Source organism: Emys orbicularis, chromosome 11 (genome assembly GCF_028017835.1).
Source record: "Emys orbicularis isolate rEmyOrb1 chromosome 11, rEmyOrb1.hap1, whole genome shotgun sequence".
Lineage (NCBI taxonomy): Eukaryota > Metazoa > Chordata > Testudines > Emydidae > Emys > Emys orbicularis.
The window spans coordinates 62,322,418-62,346,576 of record NC_088693.1 but is presented as its reverse complement, the minus strand read 5'-3'; the positions used below and the strand labels follow the sequence as shown (position 1 = coordinate 62,346,576).

Sequence of the window (24,159 nt, the reverse complement as noted above, 5' to 3'; positions counted from 1 at the left end):
GCATTGAAGTCGCACATATAGCTGCATGAATACTGCAAAACAATGTGAATATCTGTGTGCATTCCAAGTGGCTGTTCATCTGACTAGGTTTGTGCTCCTTTTTAACAACTATTTTCAAACATTCATGCATATGTTTTTAGGTGTGTTTTTTTAAATATGAACTTTGGGGGGAATGGTTGTTCTTCACATGACTATTCATTCACACATTAACAAGAGTATTCACCATTCATTATTCTCCTACTTTTAAAGTTTCAGTCATCCAACCAAGGAGCAGATAGATCATGTGACACATAGCAAATAGTTGTAGTGAACAAGTTCACAAACCATGCATAGGTCAAAATTTGTTCACTTAATCAATTAAATTACAAATAGTAAATAAATTAATAAACATCAAAGTACTCCTGAATGATTCCTGAACTGGAAAAAAAGGGCTAAATCAAATAAGTCTTTTACCTCTAGTTATATGCTCTCTCAACTAGCTCCCTGCTTGGAAGTTCAACGCATGCCCAAGACAATAGGGAGAGGTAAAGAGGAGGAGCTTACACTGCCAGGACCAGTAGTCGAGCCAGAGGAAGAGTTTAGTACTGCATCAACTGCCTCTATCCCGTGGGCACTATGGCTACTTATGACATATGACACCAGCTATGGGACATCTCTAGATGCAAATTGGTAGAATGAGCCTCTGTCTTCCACAGATCAGTCAGAGCTCACTGTTGTCCATGGCCTACTAGTGTCTTCCAAATATTTGGTCGTATTGTATACGAGGAGGTCCAACATGATGGAAGATCATGGTCTCACTCAGTGAGAGCAGACTACTACCAAGCTATCACTGCCGTTTCCCCTCTTCCTTCCCGCCCCCGGCTACGGGGTGGAATTACCCTGAGATCACAGGATCTAGCAGAGATTCCTGGGCCACGTCTGGAGGTAGAACCAGCATTCATATCTCTGGCCACTTACATCCCTGCCTGACCTTGTGTGCATGTACATTACAAATGTGTGACACTGTGCTGCTATATCCTTTAACTTCTCTCCACAAGTCCAAATTGCCAGTACATCTGCACAAAAATCTAGATGTGAGAAATTCCAAAAATGTGAATTTTTGAGCCATCTGGGAATTCTGCAAACCAATCTGTGAAATATTTTGGAATTCTGAACATTTGTAAGAAAAAACGGTGGATTCAAAACCATGCAAAAAAAACTGCTGAAAAAGTTCATTAAAAATCTGAAAAATATTAGGCCAATTTCACCCAAAATATTTAGACAGTTTCTACAAAACTAAGCTTACTGTTTATTGCACTGAATCCATCGGTCTCCATCCTTTCCACAGTTTCCTTTTTTTGTGCCTTCTGTATTAAGCTTCTCATAACAGAATTTGTCAGACCCTGTAGCCTCTGTTGATGAAAAAGGGAAAAGAGAATGTACTTTACGTTGACAGCAGCAAGTATTCTCTTCATAAAATTAATGTAAAATATGTAAAGAACTGCCACAAGAAAATATAAACACAGGACTTTGAAATTTCATCCTGTGTTTTAATTTATGGAGTAGATTTTGTTTACACAACGAGAGGGGGAAGGAGAGAGAAGAAAAGACAGAATTCTATCAGGCAGCTGAAAAGGGAAAATATTTCCCACCTTATACTCAGATTCCAATATCTGAGCTGAATATCAGTCTGGAGACTCTCTCTCGGTGATTTGTCTAAGCAACATCTACCTAGGTGTATATCTTCTTCACTTGAATATTCTGGGGGTCTAACTTTGTTCACACATACATCAGTATTACAGAGGTGCAATTTAACTGTTTTCCCTGCTGTTATTCCTGATTTATACTAGTGTGAGAGTAGAATCAGATTATCTCTCTATAGCACCAGACGTTTGCCTCTCGATGTATCCAGGGAAACAATTAAGGGGTCTGATTCTCCTCTCAACTCACACCAGTGTAAATCAGGAGTAATGGAGTTAAACAGATACAAAACCAATATAAGTGAGAACAGCATAAACCTGAGATTAACTCGCGGTTTTTCAGTGTAAGCAGAGAAGTCCTAACTTTCCTAATAAAGTAGGATTGGATAGAAGAGCCACATTCAATCTAGAACATTTTCCACCTTTCTTTTCTTTAGGCTTTTTGGGTTTCCACACGTTAGTCTGCTTGCGCTAAGAATAAACCTTTTCAGAGTCTCACCTACCTAACAAGGCAGGAGCAGCACGCTGGCCGTGAGGAGGCAGAGCAAACAATAATGGGAAATTGTTGAAAGAGAGGAAAGTAGAAAGAGAACAAAGGCAGAGCCTGAAAAGATGTTCTCAGAATTTGGTCTGTGATGTGACTTTTCTGTGCTTGGGGGTGGACCAATAAACATCCTTCCAGACTCATGGAGTTAATATAAAATTACTCATTAACAAGCCCTTTAGGCTTTCTTTCATTAAAAAAAAAATAGTGTCTCCATTATTTAGAATGACAGAGAAAGTAACAACTAAATACAATGTATCAGTTACAGCATAGGCACTTATATAGAAAAGACAATCTAAATAATTTCAATTAAAATATAACCTTAGAGTTAGAGAAAAAAATGTATTGTACTGCCACTGAGCTAAGGGAAAGGTACCAGGAGTCCACTAAACCTACTGTCCCCATCTTTCTCTGTATTAAATGCACTAGAGCTTTTGTTGCTTGTGACAGACAGTAAAAGATGGAAATCTCCTAACTCCACAATGGGTAGGAACATTCTTTTCTCTCTCACAGACCACACACACCCCACAATCACTTAAGTTGGGATGAATCTGGCATACATAAACATCACAATGGCATGAGTACAACAGACTGGGACATACTGGTAGTTCAGTTCTACTGTCTTATGCTCAAAATCATTATCCAGTGCATGTCTCCCCTGAAGATGGGGGAATCGATAGTTATCTGTGTGATTTAGTTTTTTAAAACACACATTTATATTAAGGTATATTAAGAAATATTCTGAAGACAAAAATATATTTATCCAAAGATATTAACCTAATGTGCTTGTAGAATTTAGTTTTATATTTTCTGGTGAGTTTCAGCCTGGGTTAGCTGCAGTAGATGCTGCTCATCTTACCTATATCTACAAGCACAGCAAGTTATAACCACCTGACTCTCACGGCTCCAACATATCACAGACCCAAATACCAAATAACATCACAAGTCACCCACATTATCTCAACAGACATTTTTTCTCTGCTCTACGGTGGAAACTTTTAACTGAAGGAGGAAAGTACAGTAGGTGGAAATACTATTAATACAAACTAAAAAATACATATGAATAAAATATATTTAAGGTAGGCAATGTCAACCTACTAATTCCCCAAATGTATTTGCACTGATTGTCTCTTGTCTTGCATTCTCCATTATAGCAACGTCCCTAAACAAAAACACAACAAATTAGTGAAGGGAAACGGAACATATTACTTTATTTTTTAAAATCAAATGTTGTCCTTTAGCTGTCTTTACAAGTTCTCTTTCATTTTCATTATTATATTTTATACATTGGGATATAAACTCTCCTCTTAATGTGCTTGTGGGGAGGGGGAGGGGTGAGTGGAAAGCACATTTATACACTGGGGGCCTGATTCTCTACTGCATTTCATGTTGTCATTTAAACTAGTCACAGTGGGTTGAAAATGCTGCCCAATCAGATTTTCCACTCACCCACACTAGCGGCAGAATTATACATCCACTTTGCAAGGTGTAAAGGCCTGCATAAGATGCAAACTAATGAAAGAACTGGCCCTTCATTTCTATTAACTTCAATGGAACTAACACCAGTAAATCATTGCAGAATTATATAAAAATATACACCTGTACATTTGGGTGCCCACTGAGCCTCACCAATCTTGTATTTCTATTTTCTGCAAACTGCCTGCTGGCCAGAAATAAAATCAGAGGAGAAAGCTGAATTTTTTTAAAGTGATCTGAAAAGGGCCAAACTGACTGTACTTAAACTGAAATTCTCAATGTTAAAAACAGAGCACAGACAGCACAGGCAACATCAGTGCAAGTTTCTTTACACTGCTACAAGCAATATGCCTCAACTTTAACCAAGAAAGTGAGAGACTAGATCAGTCCCTATGTCTATACAATGGCCCACCAGAAGGCTGAACAAAACATTGAAGAACTGCAGGGAGAGAGGGATGGATGATATGTTTAAATTTAATAGGTGCTCTGTTTGTCTGCACGATGTTTGACAAACCCTTAGGATGAATAAACTGAGACACAGAGTTTATGAAAAAATAAGGAAGAAAAGTGAGTTAAGAAATGAAAATTTACACTGGATTCATTATTCATTGATTTGCAAAGGTTTAAAAGCGTTACATACTTGATTAGAATCACAAGCATATCCATCTTGTTTATGAAGATTTGGTGGGCACTGAACATCAAAAGATAAAAATTCTTGATCAAATTATAACATTTGGAATTGTAGGACAATAAATAAATGTTTAACAAATTATTTAAAAACAAATAGTTGGCATAAAATACATGCAGAGGAACTGTGCAACAGAAGATGTCATCCTTAGTGCTAAAGGGTCCCAAGGGTTATAACTACTGTATAAGAAGTCGGAAAAATTAGGTTTATATTTATTAGAAAATAAGCTAATAGGATATATGATTGTGGCATATAAAATTCAAAGGAAAAAAAGAATGGAGAAGGTTTATTATGTTTATATAGTATCCAAAATGTGGTAGATGCTTCACAGACAAATTAAAATGATACAGTAAATGCACCAAAGAGTTCACACTCTACCTATAGACATGAGATAACAAATAATAGATGGAAACAGCTAGGAAGGAAGACAAAGGTTACACAAGTCACATCACACAGCCATTTAAGAAATATCACAATGCTATTTGACAGTGAAACTCAAACCAAGAGGGAATAGAATGAAACAAAGAAAGAACCAGACACACACTTAGGAATCTCCGAATAAACTTTGAATGAAAGTAATTCCATTGGTAGTCTGTTCCACAATAAACAGTAGAAATTCCAAATATAGTCAAGAACTTAAGGAAAACGACTTTACAGAGTAAAAGTGCTAGCTGGGTAGGTAGATAGACATGTAGCAGGTCACTTTACCACTCCTTGCCAAAACATTACCTTGTTAACATAACCTGTAACTGTTCTGTTTTATCTGGTCCTTTATTAAGGTATGTGTATAGATTAAATTGTATAGTATAATATATCTAAATATATCTATAGCTACACACACTTTACAAAACACATTTAAAGAAATCATGTTGTCGCAAAGGGACTGCAAAGCAGTTGCAGGGCCCCTAATGGATTGTTCCTGATACAGGAGCCCCTCTAGACAGGTACACAACTAACTACACCAGACTTATACCTTCCTCTCCCTTGCAAGAGCCACTGATTGGGGGGGGGAAGGAGCATTCCTGGTCATCTGACAAGTGAGAGGGGTGTGATTAGGGCAATCCCGTACCTCAGTTATTCCTGAGCTGCCACAAAGTCCATAAAGTCCTTGAGCAGCTGGGCACAAGTTAGGGCAGCCCTTAGGGTTGTTCTAACCAGCTATAGGGATCAAACTGGCTCTTAGTGGCCCCAGATTCGAGTGGGCACATGCCCAACTCTTAGAACCTGTACAGAACCCTGCACAGGATGAATTCGGCTGTGGTAGAAGTGTGTGAATTTAGCTGTACAAGAGCCTGGCTGACGAGTGATGCCACCAATATATAGATCACACAAAGAACAATTTCCCATGGTTATGCTCAGCAATAGTGATGAACACAAGAAAAAATGGAAATACTGCACAATGTAGATAAGAAGTGATTTAGAAATAATTTACATCAACCAAATACTAATGCAGCTTTAGATAGCTACATATATTTCTGTGGTAAGTTCATAAACAGTCACACAGTTACATATATATATGAATTATATGATAACCAGCCACTTCCAGTTCTTAGAGCCGTGTGTTCTGATATCAAAACAGTGAAAACTTGCCTATCATTAATACATACTAGAAAACCTGCTTCACAGGGATGTCCCGTGAATGGTGGAACTGTAGAACAAGAAACAAAGGGACAGAGATAGAATGACTTAAAAAATAAATAAATAGTAAGCATACTACTTTCACAGCGCCCTGAACCCTTACTGGGACCAGCTCCTGGGATCTGCCAATTGGCAGTGATTGTGCATTGTCACAAGACAACGAGCCCTAATCTAACTGCCTATTTTGGTTTTTCTGTATGTATACTGATTTTATGACATTGTTGGAGACATCAACAGAAATGGCTATGCACTAAATTGTCATGCAGTTCATTTTTTTGTACGCAAGTATTTGTTAGATATAGTTGCTACAGAGCAACAAGTGTCCACAAAAAGTACACGTTACAGTAATTTTGTATAATCAATTAAAAACTAAGGGCAAATAGCTTTTCCTCTTTAATGTTTTTGATAACAGAATGGTGGATCTGTTAAAAATAGCACACAATTTTTTTCTGGTGCAGAGAACATTTTTTACTAGTTTAAAAGGAAAGTTAATTACTGTGTACAGTAACTGGAGTTATTCAAGATGTGTTGTCCATATGCACATTTCACTGATGCTATGCATGCACCTCATGAAGTAGATCCGAGTCTTTGGGGCTAGCAGTATGCATAGGGCGCACGTGTGCTCTGCAGTCCTTATGCTTTTCTGCAGGAGCATAATAGGGCAAAGCACGCCCACTGCCATTTGGTTCCTTCTGACTGCAGAATCCTATATAAGAGGACTCTGATGTAGAGAAGCTGGAAGGGTAGGTTGTGGAACATGCATATGGACAAACATCTCAAAGAACTCCAGTTACTGTATACAGTAATTAACTTTCCTTTCTCTGTTGAGTGACTGTCTATATGCGCATTCCACCGACATGCGCTCTGATCTTCCTCACATGAGGTGTATACATACCATCACTGGGACGGGCATAAGGACGATCACTTGAAGGAGAACAATTTTAAAATAGGTGAGATACTGGGGCATAAAGAGGATGACATTATCCATTTAAATATTTGTAGGCACACTCAGCAATGTCTTCCAAACATCACAAACTGAATGGCTCATAACTTTCTTCAGAAACAAAGCTTCGGTTTTGTCCATATTTAACTTTTCTCAGAGGCTACATTTTGACTAACCTCTTTTAACGATTTATCTATTTATTCAGTGTCTGTGGTGAAAAATTTGGGAGTCCATTTTTAAAAATGTCATTTTCCTTCTATTTCTCATATTGGTTTAATCGTTCACATTTGCCTTTTTTATTTAACTTTTCTAAAATGTGCAGGCTTTTTAAACATTTCTGCTACTAAATGCACATACTTTCTTAGTTGGACTGTGACAGTGTTCTTCTTGCTTGAGCTTTATTTTTGGCCATCAATCTGTTTATGCTGTTAGATTAATTTTCCAGGGCTCTCCTTTTTCTCATGTTACTTGGTTATTTTTTTCATTCACACGAGCTGACCATAAACATAGGTCACAATTCTGCCACACTGACTCATATTAAATAGTATCTTACTTTGTTAGTATTGTTGTTTAACATATATATTGTGGTAGTGCCTACATCAGGAGTGGCCAACCTGTGGCTCCAGAGCCACATGCGGCTCTTCAGAAGTTAATATGTGGCTCCTTGTATAGCCACTCCGGGGCTGGAGCTACAGGCACCAACTTTCCAATGTGCCAGGGGGTGCTCACTGCTCAACCCCTGGCTCTGCCACAGGCCCTGCCCCCACTCCATCCCTTCCCACCCCCTCCCCTGAGCCTGCCGTGCCCTCACTCCTCCCGCCTCCCCCCCAGAGCCTCCTGCACGCCACGAAACAGCTGATTGGGAGGTGCGGGGAGGGAAGGGAAGGTGCTGATCGTGGGGTTGCCAGTGGGTGGGAGGCACTGGAAGCAGGGGGGCGGGAGCTGATGGGGGGCTGCTGACATACTACTGTGGCTCTTTGGCAATGTACATTGGTAAATTCTGGCTCCTTCTCAGGCTCAGGTTGGCCACCCCTGGCCTCAACCACGACAGGGCCCCATTGAGTAAGTCATCATACAAAAATATATAAATTAACAGTCTCTACCCTGCAGAGCTTAGTCTGAGAGACAGGCATAACAGATGGATGAGACAAACAAGCAGCCTGGGAGGAGAATGGGGTAACAAAAAATAACTGGATGTTTTAATACAGATTTAGGGCTTATCTACATGAGAAATTACTCTGAGGTAACTATTCCTGACTAACTCGATGTGTGGACACTCTTATTCTGAAATAAGAATGCCTTATTCCAAATTAGCTTAATCCACTTCTAAAGATTTGGAAGTGTTAATCCACTTTAAATTCACTTCCTGTCTTATTCCGGGTTAATTTTCATGTGCAGACCAGCAATGTGTGCACAAATCTTAGCCATATATTAGCAATAATCACAATTGCCAGATGGCAGTTTGCTTTATACATTTTGGCAGAGGTGAGCTTTGAGAAGGGGCTTGAAGAAGGATAACGTGGTGATTAAGGATTTTGACTGGGAGCTTTTTCCATGCAAGGCGGTGGCATGGAAGAAAGCGCAAAGGTGCTTGTGGGAAAAGCAGACAAGAGGGCGATCAAGGCTGGAATCACTGGCAAAGAGAAGGCAGGAGTTGACCTTGCAGTAAGATAGTAGGATGGATAGATAGGGCAGGGATAAACAGTGGAAAGTTAGGATAAGAAATTTACATTAGATGTGATGGAAGAGGGGGAGCCAATAGTGGGACTTAAAAAGGGTGGTAATGTAGTCCAAGTGACAAGCCAGGAAGATGATCTTAGGAATAGCATGTTGAATTAACTTGAGGCCGCAGGCAACAGGGCCAAATGAGAAAGAGGCCCAAATAAAAAATGAAACCAAGAGACAAGGTGAAAGTCCACAATGACAGAGAAAGGGAAGGGCAGGAAAGGGCTTCAGGGAAAAGTTAAAAGCTCTGTTTTGGCCATGTTAAGTTTCAGCTGATGACTGGACACCCACAACGAGAAAGCCAGGCCAAGATTTTAGTCTAATTGTAGGGCAAGAGGTCCAGAGTAGAGAGGCAGACTTCTGAGTCATCACCATAAAGATGGTAGTCAAAGCCATGTTTACAGATAAATTTGCCCAGAGATAGGGTGGATAGGGAGAAGAGGAGGGGGCCAAGGATCAGGGCCGTCTCCAGCTTTTTTGCCGCCCCAAGCGGCGAAGAGAAAAAAAAAGAGGGGGAGGGGGGAGAAACGTGATCGGCGGCACTTCGGCGGCAGCTCAACCGCGCCGCTTCTTTCTTTGGCGACAAGTCCTTCTCTCCGAGAGGGACTGAGGGACCCGCCACCGAATTGCCGCCAAAGACCCGGACGTGCCGCCCCTCTCCATTGGCCACCCCAAGCACCTGCTTCCTTCGCTGGTGCCTGGAGCCGGCCCTGCCAAGGATGAAAACCAGAGGGTCTCCCCACAGAAAGAGGGTGAGAGAGGGAGAAGGAGGACCCACTGAATTAGACACTAAAGGAGTGATCCAACAGTCAGTGGGAGAACCATGTGAGGACAGTCATGAAAGCCAACAGACGACCAGATTTCAAGAAGAGTTTGGCTGGCATTAATGGCAGCTGATAGATCAAGGAAGATGAAGACGAGTTACTGTGCAAGTATGTCCGCTAGAAACAATGGACCTACTTGCAGAGTAAGATACTATTCAAAGTGAGCGTGTGTGGTAGAACTGGATCTAAAATTATTTTAAATTGGATTTGGATCCTTCTTTGTTTGGTGCACACATTTGGAGTGCCAAAGAACATCATGATATTCCGGCTATGTCCTCTTAAGTGAGGACAGGAAGGTGGTTTTAAGGTTTTTCTGTAACACCCATTACCTTAGTATCTAAACACCAACCACCTACTCTCAAGCTGGTTTTCTGTTGTTGCTTACTCTAATACTACTGGTAGAAGAAGCAGAGTGTAAATGCAACTAAAAAGGCTAGTTGTCAGAGAGGAGGAGATTAGTTACTTTCATACTGCTATTTTTGTTAAACAAGTGAAGCACCAGCAAGGAAACAATGCAGGATGGGATGGGAGAAAGAGACAACATGGTGGAGATGGGGAGGACACAGAGTCTATATAAAGGGGGAGAGAAACAAACATGGGGGAGGGAGTTTTCTCATGAACCAAAGAGTCTCTGATCAAAACTCTTTCCCCTACCCTTTCTTTGAAACTAATCTCTTCCACCTGATAAGAGGCAGCTGGAATTTCAGCTCCACTCTGCACTCATTAGCTCTGAGGGATAGAAGGGGATGTCCCTCCCCACAGACTCTGGAGATGCCACTGTTGACAGCATTAATCTTGTACAGTCTTTGTATTCAGGGAACTGCAAGGATCTGACTGGCCTACAATGCCTTTCCACTTGTGCATTCTGCAGGACCAGATATAATCTTACCCAAAGTGTTTTGGGAGCCAATGTAAATGCTAGATGCCTATGGCATTATTCTGTTATTTTCTTGGTGCTCACTGGAAGTGTGTGGGGGGAGAGAGGGAGAAGAAATTGAGCACACTGTTCTATCTACATCTCTAGAAGTGCTCTAGGATAGGACAGCTTTCATTCTCCACTACAGAGAAATTCTGGCTCTTTGTTAAACAGAAATTGTAATGCTTGCTCTTAAGATAAATACATTTAATCAGTAAAGAATAAAAGTTCCGTCTTTTCTTTTGTTTTCAGCCAAGACTGCTATAGCCAAAGTGTCTAGGATTCCCTTTGAATCATGTACAGTTTAAGTAGCCCAGACCAAAATCATAAATAGCATATTGATTATACTGGTATGAACAGCTAATGGCTTTAATTGCCTGATAAACCTTGAAGTACCATGTTAAATTCTACTCTTATTGCATATATCTAATGGAAATTAAGGAGATGAGTCAATATATGAAATGTCAAGGCTCCATTGTGGGTAGAATGAAATATAGCTTTACATGCATAACTTTTCTTTGATACTTTTGCTAAGTTGTGCCCTCACTAAACTCCAGGGAATGCCAATGGGGTTTGAGTAAAGGCAGACAGTCTCTCTGCCATTATTTCTTTTGATAAGTTATGTTCTGAAACAAATCATTCAGCACAGCACATAAACGGGTTTTATTTTCCTTTCCTTATTTTCTACTATAATTGCTTTCTTTCCTTTTGCTTTCCTTAAACAATTGCTTTGCTTTCTGCTAACACGTGCATACCTACACTGTGCATCTGTAATAAGTGCTTATTGCCCATAACCTGTTTATCACTTTTAGATATTTTGCTGGGGTTTGTGTCATTCATTCTTTGCATTGTTTTATGAGTTTTCCTTTCTCCTTTTGTAACAGAGTTTATACTTATTAAATAATTGAGAACAGCCATTTGCTAATCACTTGAACAAAAACCTTCTTCAAATATACTTCAAACAAAATACATTTTTAATATTTACAACTAATGAGGGAACTGGTCATTTTGAGCAAATGTAGTATCAGCTTGTTACTCAATATATTTAATTGGGATAAAAAAATTACAAAATTGAATAGCATATGCAGAGAGCTTAGGTACACATACCTGACCAGAGTCGCCGGTACAGTACTCTGTAATATCACACTCATTCACTGCATATCGACAGTCATAGCCTCGTGGGAAAAACTAGAAAACAACAAACATTCGTTAGGACTGAGATTATAGAATGGCATATTCCAGACTCTTGTTTAGAAATATTCCTCATGTTTCAAAGCCATACTTCTCAATTTTCAAATGAGTCTCAGTATCAACATCCCACACAATAATAGAGAGAACAAAACATATCCAGAGGAAGCCTTCAGTACAGAAATAGTGTATGATTAACTCAGGAACCTACATTTTGTAATACTTGTGTACATACATATGCGTACACACGCACACACACTTCAGTGAATGCTGAATTATCTAGGAACAGCAAAAAACCCACTGCTAGCTTCTGGTTCAACTGAAAGTGGTGCACATCAGTAATCTGAAAAGTATTCTTCAGTGATACATCTCATACCATTAACACACTATGCGTAAGGGAAAAACTATAAAGATTTATTTCTGCCAAGAAAATATTGAGACTTTAAACAAAACAACCAACCCACCTATCCATTGGTTTATCAACAGCACATCTACTTCTACGTTATACAGATTAGGTGTATGTTTAATTTAATGGGGCTAAAATAAAGTCCGGCAGCATGAGACAGTAAAAAAAAATATTGTTAATATTTACCAACAAAGATACTATATCTCAACCCAGTCTCATCCTGTGTCTTTTAATTACATTTAGATAGTTATCTGAGAAATGGCATCAACTGCCCCAAGTCAAAAGGCAGGTTATATTCCTGTGATGTTCAGAGACCTAACTCTTCTAGTTCTCATGGAACAGTTGGAGCCACATCCGTTAGGAATTCTCATGTTTGCTCTGTCACTAATAACATTTCCCAGATATACTAATAATTCACCATATCCTGCCATAAGCTACGCACAAGACTCCCACTGACTTCATTTGAAGTCCTGTGTATGAAACAACAGGATACCAGAGTGTGGCCCAATATTATCACAATGAGACCAGCATCTAAATTATTTTTTTCTAAAGTACTTGCAATCCAGAATTTTGGACCACAAATCACAATATTTAAAAATGAAAAATCAAGTGAGAGGCTGCTTAGTATGCCCTTCAATACCTGCTATTGGCAAACTACATCAGAGAAGAAAGCCTGCACTACCTATTGTAGCAACTATTAGTATGTATCATACTGTACTGTGTGGCTTCCACAGATTTCAGCTGGATGACAAGTAATGCTACCAAAAGTATAAATTCAATTACTTGCTATTTCATGCTGAAGAAAAGGAGATGTGCACATTACAACTTTACATACTATTAGATCATTGCACCCAAAACACCAAGCAGCTTAAAAGTCGCTCTACCCATAATGCATTTATTTTCAACCATATAAGTAAATAGATAAATAAATGTAATCTGGTTTTAACATTAATCTCAATAACATTTTCAAAGTATTGATCAAGGTTTCAGATATATGAACCATATCGAAGTCAATGAAAGTTTTGTGACCCAAACCAGCACAATATTTTGAAAATTTAGATAAAAATCTTTAACTCCCAAGATTGGTCATGTATGTCGTGGTGGTGGAATTAATCAAATCCAGATGTATGGTATAACATTGTGTGCATCAACAATAGCAACGTACACATAATTCCATCTACTGCCACATTGTCTGAAGGTCAGTAATCATGTTATGTTCCTTAAAAACATTTGGACTCAGTATATGTGGCCTATTTTCCCCCACTGTCACCCAGTATTTGACCTATATCAGGTTAGACGTTAGTTCTAGGGAAGACTGAGAGTCAATAGAAAGAAATGCTATAATAAGACTCACAAGACAGGATGTGTTACAGCAGGGTCCATCGCTACAGTGAGCTCCATTAGAGAGAGAGCATTTCTTACAGCAGTTTTCATAGCATTCCTAAAGAAAATACATCAAGTGATCTATGAATCTTCTCAACCATCCAAACACACCATCCTGTATATCATGATCAGGAAAAGGATTCAATCCTGTACTGACTAGAAAATAAACCAGATGAAAGAATCCTTTATGCTATTTAAACATCAAACTAGCAGGGAGACCAGTGTAAAGAATTCTATAGCAGCAACCAAATATTGGATTTGGGACTAGCAAGAGAGACAATGCATATCTTCTCAAACCTGTCTGAGGATGAGGTTCCAGCATGGACTCCATGCCAATGTAAGCCATTGAGGCAGTTTGCACTCACTCGGGAAAACCCCTAAAAGAACTAACTATATATACCATTATTTACAAAAGAACTAAAGGAGCCTAAATAAAGGTCTGCAGGTGCAGACTTGGATAAAGCTAAAGGCTCCCTGAATGCACTTTGGAGTGGAAGAGAAGGAACTGAGGCTGCACTACCTAATATAGTCTTAGGCACTGAACATTCAGTACAGATAGAGGGTGCATGTGTGCAGCCCCAGATGAAAAAGCTTTGGAAACATGTTCTGTTCCTGAAGCACCAAGAGAGACAGTTCACTACAAGCAGGAATGAACAGAGACCCTTGAAGTATAATTAGCAAGCTCAAGTGGGAACCTACCAACCCCTTTATTCTAGGTCAGCTTGATCTTCATATAACTCCCTTCCTTTCCCTCTCTTTCATCATTTCTCCATCTCAGGGCCACAGCCAAAATCCCTCCATATCCACGCCCACACCCAGAACAAGGGCAGATTAGAGGCAAGGAGGAGGAGTTCTCTTCTGTCTGGAGATGCATGCCACTCTGCCCTGCCCCAGCTTCTTGCTCCTCTCCCTTTATGCACTTACACATGGTGTAATGCTGTTTTACCCAGGCCCCATCATCATGGTCCCCACTGCTCACAAGGTTCAGCCAGTTCCACACCATCTTTCAGAGGCACTTTTCTGAGCCAAGTGTGGGGTGGGGTGCAGTGGGAATATAGGAAAGGCAACAGGTTTCTTCTGTATTTGTAAGATTGAGCATAACACAGTGTAGCAGAAACAAAAATTTTCTCATTAGGGAAAATATTCTCCCTCTTTTACAGAAAGCTGACTAATACAATTCTCTGATCAAAGTTGTCCCACAAGACAGGCAGCGTAAATTCAACACAAAATTCTTTCTTTTCCCATTTTAACATCCATATAACTTTTGCTCAATACATTAATGCGAGAAGGGGCTGCAGGAACAGTGCATAAGAACATTTTAAACTTACCATTCGGAAACCACAATCGCATTCTTCTCCTGCTTCTACATATCCATTTCCACATTCGGGAGTTTCAAACAACTGAGAGACACACAAAGAATAAAACCATTGTGAAAAATGATGGAAGCTAGCAACTGACTCAGCTATGCCTTTAAGGACCAAACCCTCATCACAGTGCTTCTAAGACACCACTCCAGAGAGAGAACACCCAGAGCTACTCCTCAGGGAGTGCAGGTAGCAATGCAGCCCCTTGTGCAGCTAGCCAGCCAATTGTTCAGGAGTGCAAGGTGTGTGGGCTACTTGTATCCTTTCCTGCATTAGTTGGGGAGCAGCTGTGAACAATCTGGCCTAAAGAAATAAAATCAGTAAAAGGAAAATATGCAGACAGTACAGTGCTATAGTGGAGCAGTATTACCTCCTTCCAATCCTATATATTCCCATCATTGTAGTTATTCCTTATGGGAAATATATGTAATATAATTTTGGGGGATCTACACAAGCATCTTATGACAATTTGGGGAATCTGTCTATGTACAACTTATGATTAAGGCTATGATTTTGTCATGGTTATTTTTAGTAAAAGTCAGGGACAGGTCATGGGCAATAAACAAAAATTCATGGAAGCCGTGACCTTTCTCTAACTTTTACTAAAAATAACCATGACAAAATGGGAAGGGAAAGAGTCCAGCACCCCGCCCTGCTGTGGCTGGGAGCTAGAAGGGACCCCTGCCTGTGGTGGCTGGGGAGCTGCGAGAGATTCCCCGCTGCCTGGGCACTGGGGAGCTCTGAGAGATTCCCCACTCCCCCCAGGCTGGGGAGCTGCTGAGGATCTCCCGCTGCCCGCGAGAACTGGGGAGCTCCGGGGGATCCCCCCGCCTGTGGCGGCTGGGGAGCTCTGGGGGTTCCCCCGCTGCTGGTGGTGGTGGCCGGGGAGCTCCCGGGGGTCCCCTGCCAGCGACGGGGTCTGGGGAGCTCCGGGGGGGTTCCCCTGCTGGCGACAGCTGCTGAGGAGCTGCTGGGTATCCCCCGCCACCCGCAGGGATGGGGAGTTGAGGGGGACCCCCATGCCCACGGAGACTAGGGAGCTCCGAGGCCCCTGCCAGTCTGGGAGGTGCGGGTACCCCAGCTACTGCAGGCTAAAGTCATGGAGGTCTGCGGAAGTCATGGATTCTGTTACTTCCACAACCTCCGTGACCAAATCGTAGCCTTACTTATGATATTATGAAGTCACTGTGTGTTTAAGCCTTATGATGATCTGTACTGTGTCCTTGCCTCATCCCCCATGTGTTAAAGAGAAAGGAATGGTACCTGCATGTCTGTCTCTTAACTAGAACAACTGTTATCAGCCCTTCAGTAGAGCTTGCCCAGATATAATAGAGGAGTAACTGTATCCTAGATAAGTTGGAGAAAATTGGTTTTCTCTGCAGAGTGCTATGGTTTGGAGCAGTGGAATTTCTCCAGCATGGTAAACAAAGAAACCAGGTTCTAGTACTAGCATTTAATAACACAGAAACATAGGGCCTCACAGAAACTAAAAACGCTTGGGGTAGGAAAGAAGAAAAGGACATGCTTTCATAGGAAAGGGGACCTTTTTGACTGTGGGACCAGCCCAGGCTGAAGGAAGCTGGCTACAGAGGCAGAAGAGACTGTGTTTCAAAGGAGAACCCATGTTTAGATAGGGGATCCTGGATACCTCAGAGTGGTTAGGAAACTGAGGCAAAGTTTCACATGCAGGTGTTTCTTATTTTGTCTAGATTCTTGTCTCACTTGTGCTGTTTAAGTAAAGACTAATTGTTTTTAGAAATCTCCTTTACAAAGTCTGTGTCTGTCTGCTTCAATTATCATATGTTCCTGAAGAGGTAAACTGTAACCAGAGTGCCCACAAGGCTGGCAGTCTTGGAAAGGGTGAGCATCTGCAAATGGGGAGTCTGGGGTAACCAAAACTAGTCTCAGAGCATAGGCAGTTGGACTGCAGGGTCTCAGTTTAGCCAGAAGATGGTGCTAGATGGAAGATCTGCATTCTAAGAGTGAGCCTAGAAATTCAGAACCACAGGTAGTGTCTGGACTCTTCTCAGTCTCAGGAAATCTTAAAAGCACAGATATCCAGTTATATGACCCAACACAGCAGCCTGGTGAGTATCCAGAAGGGAAAGTTTGATCAGGGTTGTGACACACCTAGACGGTATATTTGCCAATGAAGAGAAGCGTGGAAGATAGGGTTGCCAGGTGTCCGGTTTTCAACTGGACTGCCCGGTCGAAAAAGGACCCTGGCAGCTCCGGTCAGGCCGTTAAAAGTCCAGTTGGCGCGGGGCTGGCAGGCTCCCCACCTGGCTCCGCGTGGCTCCCAAGAAGCGGCGACATGTCCCTCTGGATCCTATGCATAGGGGCGGCCATGGGGACTCAGTACGTTGCCCCCACCCCGAGCGCCAGCTCCACAGCTCCCATTGGCCACAGTTCTCAGCCAATGGGAGCTGCGGGGGTGGTGCCTGCAGACTGAGGCAGCATGCAGAGCCGCCTGGCCGCGCCTCTGCCTAAGAGCTGAGGAACATGTTGCCGCTTGCGGGGAGCCGCCTGAGGTGAGTGCTGCCTGGAGCCCCCACCCCAAAACCCCTCCCACACCCCAATCCCCTGCCCCAACCCCGAGCCCCCTCCCGCACCCAAACTCCCTCCTGGAACCCACACCCCAAACCCCTCCTGCACCTCAACAACCTGCCTCAGCTCGGAACCCCCTACCATAATCTGAACCCCTCGGCCCCAGCCTGGAGCCCCCTCCTGCATCCCAAACCCCTCATTCACAGCCCCACCCCAGAGCCCACAGCCTCAGCCCTCACACCCCTCCCCGCACTCCAACCCCCTGCCCCAGCCTCACCCTGAACCCCTAATTTTTGGCCCCACCCCATAGCCCACACCCCCACCCCAGAGCCCATACCCCCTCCCACACCCCAACCCCCTGCCTCAGCCCAGAGCCCCCTCACACACCCGCAGCCAACACCCTCATCCTGTCCTGCACCCCAACCCCCTGTCCCAGTCCAGTGAAAATGAGCGAGCACCAGAGGGTGGGGGATGAAGTGAGCGGGGGCGGAGCCTCAGAGAAGGGGCATGGCAGGGGGCAGGACCTTGGGGCTGGGGCAGGGAAGGGTGGCGGGGCAAGGGTGTTTGGTTTTGTGCAGTTAGAAAGTTGGCAACCCTAGTGAAAGATGGGGTCTATTACAGTTTATTGATTTTACTCATGAATAGGAAAATAGCAAGCAAGAAACACCCCACAAGCAAAGGATGTTCTGTGTGTGTTATTCACCAGTTAACATATGATGAGCCAAATCAATATGAATAAATATTGCTAAATAGCTATTCCCAGGATCCAGAGAAATAGTAATCTACACTGGCTATTTACTCTTCATTCTGCAAACAGAAAAAGTCCCATGATTAAAAAATAGAGAAATCAGCTCTTCTGTAATTATGGAAGTTATATTTTGTTTTCTGTTTCAGTGGTAAGCAACAGCAGATATTTGAGCCTGGGTTTTAATAATGTGCCCACCACACCAAATTAAAACACCATTCAGCCTCCCCTAACTGAGGATACTAGTATCCTGAGGATGGTCTTAGATTCCAATCTCCTGAGGGGCAGTTCATTCCACTACCCACTGAGCTACCACAATGGTCATTAACAGTTCTGATTTACATTTTGTGTAACTTATTTGTAAACAATTATATTTAATTGGTTCATTTGTCAGTTCCTAATTTTTCCCCATTTCCATCTTTTAAACCCCCTTTCACTGTTACATCTATTGCAACACCCACTGGTAGATGCAAGACAACAACACATCTGCAGGTTTCCTTACTGCTGAGTTCTACAAATGTCAGTGATTCAGGAGTCATATAAATCAACTTAGTCATTCAAGGTCACTTTAAAATTCCTCTTGTCCAATTTTTTATTTCTCAATGATTTTTTGTTGACCTCTAGAATATATCTCCATCCTTTGAGTGCAGTAAAGTCACTTCATTAAACCTGTACAAGACATAAATTGCCCCACTAGCTCTCAAAACATAGTAATTTTTGTAAGCAGAAGCTATGATGATTTTTTACAGCTCTGCCATTTTATAAAGTAATTATTTTTCAAAAGCATATCCTACTTTTGACATTTTGTAATAGTTATATTATAAAAAAACATGACAATAACAAGAGATTTGACGTTAACAGGGATATATCAATCACTAGAATGCTACTGAATGTCCGAGGTACATCCAGGTACCTGTTTGCCTGTTGTTTTGCTAAATGTAACAAACACAACATGACATTTCACTGAACTCTTCTTCGGATACTTTTTTTGGGAAAAACAGATGGACAATTTTAAAATATTGCTGTGATGAAAGATTAAAACACATTTTTCTCTTTTACAGAAACTGTTTAGCTAACTGAAAGGGGCTATAGTTTCGGGCATTAGAGGCTGAATGAACACTGAACTGCCTTATACACAGTCCTTCAGTAATAAAATGTAAGCATGATTTAGAATAATTTTTCTTCTCTGTAAAGATATGAAAATTAAAACATCATTTTTTCCCCAAGAAGTCATCAATATTGCTGTACTGGCAGAAAGTTCTCCTGCTCTTGCTCTGAACCTGAAAATCAGTTTTCCATTATACAATCATCTCCACAAATGTGCTTCAGCCATTCTCTGGGGAACATTTTTATTAAAGTAAGAGGGATTTTGGTCTCCATCTTCAGTCAACTGAAGGTTTACTCATGTTCATCCATTAGTCAACCATAATCTTACTATGATCACAATCATCATGACGTGCTTTTTTTTGGGTCTCCACATTCATTCAATTTTACAGTCTTCTATCTGCAAAGGCTACTAAAGATGTAAAATATAAAGGTTTTAGGTTGTAGTTTTTTCTGTAACTTGGGAAAGGCCAATGTCTATGCAACGATAAAATCAAATCTTTTCAATTAATGGAGGTCAGGGAGAAGATATAGTAAAGTATACACAATGAGATAGATCGCATTTAGTCTTATTTGGGATTAAAATCTCCAAGGCTGACAACTTGGTAAAATGCCAGACCACAGTCTCAGTTAGTTTTATAAAGTAAATATGGATTGTTTTTACCCTACTTTGGGTTTAACAGGGTCGTAAACTACTGTTGTCTATCAGAAATGTTTTTTAACTTTGTTGAGTTGTAAAAGGGCAAAAGGAGACTGGATGGCTAAGAAGATTGATAATACAAATGGAGGTTACTTATCTGTAACTGGAACTTTGAAATGTGTGGTCCCTATCTGTATTCCACACATTGGTACACGCGTGCTCCATGCACCCGAGACTGGAGATTTGTAGAAAGTAGTGTCTGTTGGTCTACGTATGTGAAGTTGCTCTCCTCGTGCTCCAAACCGAGGGCATAAAGGGCAGTGTGGAGCGATGCCTTCTCTTACCTGGAATCAGATGGGCTCCAACACAGAAGGAAGGAGGTCGGGTAGTGGAATACAGAGAGGGACCACACCTCTCCAAGAACCTCCAGTTACAGGTAAGTAACCTCCATTTCTTCGAGTGCTGGTACCTACATGTATTCCACATGTGGGAGATTGGTAAGCAGTATTCAGACAGGAGGAAGGTGCGAGAATGCAGTTGGTATAGATGTCTGTAATGCTGCTGTATACAAAGCTGCATCTGCTTAAATAGTCTAGACTAGGGCATAATGTTTCATTAAAGGTGTGGATAGGGCTCCAAGTAGACGCCTTACAAACATCCAGTATTGGTACTTCTCAAAGAGATACCATTGAAGTCGTTCATGCTCTCTTGTAGAATGGGCCCTCAACCTGTCCAGGAGAGGGATATGTGCCAACAATAGAATGATGTTTCCATGTTGTGCGTTCTAGGCCTCCTCAAGAGGTATCTGGAGCTCGGCTACCACCCTCTGTAACAGTTCCTGGACCACAGGAAGTACATCAGGCCGAGAAGGGGATAATAAGGTAATTGCCTCATTGGGTATGGAGGATGACACACCTGGTAGGATGGATTTCGTCCTCAACAAACTCCGATGGAGCCGGTTGGTAACAGCTGGGAGAAGAGCGTTGGTGCGATTGTTGCACAGATCCAGGACATCTATTGTATGGATCCCATGGGGCTCAGTAAGACCAATAGGAAGGTTTGACCAATTGGGGGGCCTCCAAGGGATAGGATACCAATGGTCCCCTGGGTATTTGTAATGAGGAGGAGGAGGGCAGTTCCAATACCTCCTATGGGTTCTTTCTGGCTGTGTCCCCCTCGGGGGCCGAGGAGAGGAGAGCGACTCATCTGGACGATCAGATTCATATGACGAAAAGGTAGGCTCCTGTTCTCTCAGCAGTTCCAGTGATACTGGTGGAGGAATGCTCCAACTTGTGGATGCACTAGGGGAGAATCCTTTTTCTCAAGGTGGATTCTTCTGGTGCTGAAATGTCTCTAAGGAGGACTGGGCCTGATAGAGGAGGAGACTCTGGATACGGCAGAGCAAAAATATCCTCTGGAGAGGTAAAAGTTTCAGTCCTTCCTGGAGTTTGAGGAGTCCATGAGGTGGGGGGACTGATGGATCCGGGTTGTATAATGGTCTGGTATTCAGAGGATCCTACTAGGCGTGTGCTGGAACTATGTAATATGGGGCCATTGTGAAGCTCCCAGACGGGGCCGGGAGGTGCTGATCCTTTGGCCTATGGAACCAAAGCCAGTACAGTCAGATACTTCTTCCTTTGCGCTCCTCCTTCTTGGATGGAAGATTTATGCAGACATAATTCTTTAGGGTGAGCATTCACCCATCTTGGACTGAGGCAGGAAGAGATACTTCTTAGAGGTAGATCTGGATGAGGATCTGTCCTTACGCTTATGGTCATGTCCCCTACTCTGAAGAGAGAGTTTTTGGGCTCAACAGTTTTGGCCTCTACTCTGGAACTTGTGGTCAGGGAGCAATGCTTGCAGTCTGAGGCTGCTGTACAGGGGGTTCTCCCCAGTCTGGATCTGACTGGAGTTACATGGCATTCTCCCTGAGGTGCTTCCACAGATGAAGCTCTCATCCCTCATGGGTTTGAAGACAGAAGAAGTGGCAGATGCTGAATTTGGTGGCAATGTGAGCCTCTCCCAAGTAGTAAAGGCAGCACTGGTGTTCATCACTGATGGACAAGGAATGGGGGCAGCAGATACCCTTCTTAAAGCTTGAGACTCTTAGCATAGTTTAGTTCTCCCAGCAAAGAAGGACTAACTATACTAGCTTTAAAAAAAACAACACTAAAGTCCAAACTTACTAAAAACTATTTACAAAATATATTTACAGATGTTGAAAATAGAGAAAGATCGTAGCTGACAGAGAAAATTACAACTCAGGCCATGTGGTGGTAAGAAGGAACTGGAGAGGTGTCAGTCCACACTGCCCTTTATGCCCTCGGTTTGGAGCACGAGGAGAGCAAGTGCATGGGTGCGGACCAATGGACACTACTTGCTACAAATCTCCAGTCTCAGGCACATGGAGCGCATGCATATACCCACATGTGGAATAAACAGCATTCGAAGAAGACTATAGAGCTTTATACCCCCGTGTTGCCAATTCAAACCCAATCCAGGTTGGTAGCGACTAAAAGTTGTTAAAGGCCTATGTGAAGCAAGTTATTGATTTCTGTCCAGTTCATAATGCAATAATGAGCACCCTTCCCAATAGCTCCAGGCACAGAGGATTGACTGAGACGGAGCACTAACTACTCTTGTGTCTACACCTAGGTTTGTTTTACACTATTTTTGGATTAAAAGGATAGGGCAATAATGTTGAATGAGGCTCCAAATGGGCACAACTATCTACTTATGAGGGCCTAAATTATTATCTGAGCATGAAGAATTCACTGAAGACAAGTTTTAACTTTCCCTAAAAAATGGTTACCTACCTTTTTGTAACTGTTGTTCTTCAAGCTGTGTTGCTCGTGTCCATTCCATTCTAGGTGTGTGCACGCCCATGTGTACAGTCGTCGGATATTTTTACCTTAGCGGTATCCATAGGATGAGCTGTAGCGCCCCACTGAGTGCCACACTCATGCATTGGTATATTAGGCGCTGCCGACCCTATGCCCTCTCAGTTCTTTCTTGCCGGCAACTCCGACAGAGGGGTAGGAGGGCGGGTAGTGGAATGGACATGAGCAACATATCTCGAAGAACAGTTACGAAAAGGTAGGTAATCGTTTTTTCTTCTTCGAGTGCTTACTCATGTCAATTCCATTCTAGGTGACTCACAAGCAGTATCCTCGTAGGTGGGCTCGGAGTTCATAGCCTAGCGACTTGCAGTACTGCTCTACCGAAGCCAGCATCGGGCCTGCTGGATAAGTGCATAAGGGACGTGAACGTGTGGACGGACAACCAGGTGGCTGCCCTACAAATGTCCTGGGTAGGCATGTGGGCTAGGAAAGCTGCCAAGGAATCTTGCACCCTGGTTGAATGGGAGGTTACGATCGCTGGAGGTGGCACCTTTGCCTGATCATAACAGCAGCATATGCAGGCAGTGATCCAAGAGGAAATTCTTTGAGCAGACACTGGATAGCCTTTCATCCTGTCGGCCACCATGACGAAAAATTGCATATAGGGCGGTTCCGAGGTAAATGCCCTAATCTCGGAGACCCAGCAGGCGGATGGTATCGCAACTAGGAACGCGACCTTCCAGAACAGGAGAAGGAAAAAGCAGGAATCCAGAGGCTTGAAGGGGGGGTCCCGTGAGCAGTCACAGCACAAGATTCAGGTCTCATGGCAGAACGGGGACCCTGACATGCGGGTAGAGGCACTCGAGGCCCTTGAGGAACCTGGCAGTCATGTCCTGGGCAAAAACCTACCTACCCTCGAGCAGCAGACAGAAGGCCGAAATAGTGGCCAATGGACCTTGATAGTGAAAGGGACAGGCCTTGGAGTTTGAGATGCAGAAGGTAATCCAGGATCAAGCACAGTGAGGCCTGCTCGGGCCAAATACCTTTATCCTGAAGAGAGACGGGGAAAGGGGGGGAAGGCCATGAACTGCAGGGTGTAGCCTGAAGATATTATGTCGAGCACCCAATGGTCTGAGGTCAGCTGCGACCAGGCCAACCAGAAGGGGCGCAGGCAGTTGAGGAAAGAGCAGGGGGGTGGATCCTGGGAAGTGACTGGGGTGCCATCCTCAGGCGCAGCCTTAAAACGTCCATTTCTGGCTTCCTTGGCCTCTGGAAGAACCAGGCTGGACAGAGGAATGGGAAGACGAAGGGTGATGCCGTTTAAATTCTTTGTCTCTGTCCTTCTTCCTGTAGGAGCTGGACCGACACCCCAGGACCTTGATGGAGGCGGAGGGGGACAGAACAGCTTTCTAGCCTGCAGAGTGGTGTGTAGACTCAGAAAAGAGCCCTGTTCCCTAAAACAGGAGGTCCTGAAGGGTAGTCTGCATCTCCTGGGACAGTCCAGAGGAC

General features: G+C 42.7%; 1 protein-coding gene across 1 annotated transcript in view; it reads right to left on the bottom strand.

Moving 5' to 3' along the window:
• ADAM23 (ADAM metallopeptidase domain 23) overlaps positions 1-24,159 on the bottom strand; it is a 171,887-nt gene that overhangs the window by 33,993 nt on the left and 113,735 nt on the right. The window contains exons 16-21 of the mRNA XM_065413052.1: positions 14,739-14,810; positions 13,382-13,468; positions 11,541-11,621; positions 4,340-4,390; positions 3,322-3,385; positions 1,286-1,391 (exon numbers count right to left, since the gene is read on the bottom strand). Of these exons, the coding sequence (XP_065269124.1) occupies positions 1,286-1,391; positions 3,322-3,385; positions 4,340-4,390; positions 11,541-11,621; positions 13,382-13,468; positions 14,739-14,810 (461 nt within the window). The remainder of the gene's footprint in view (positions 1-1,285; positions 1,392-3,321; positions 3,386-4,339; positions 4,391-11,540; positions 11,622-13,381; positions 13,469-14,738; positions 14,811-24,159) is intronic.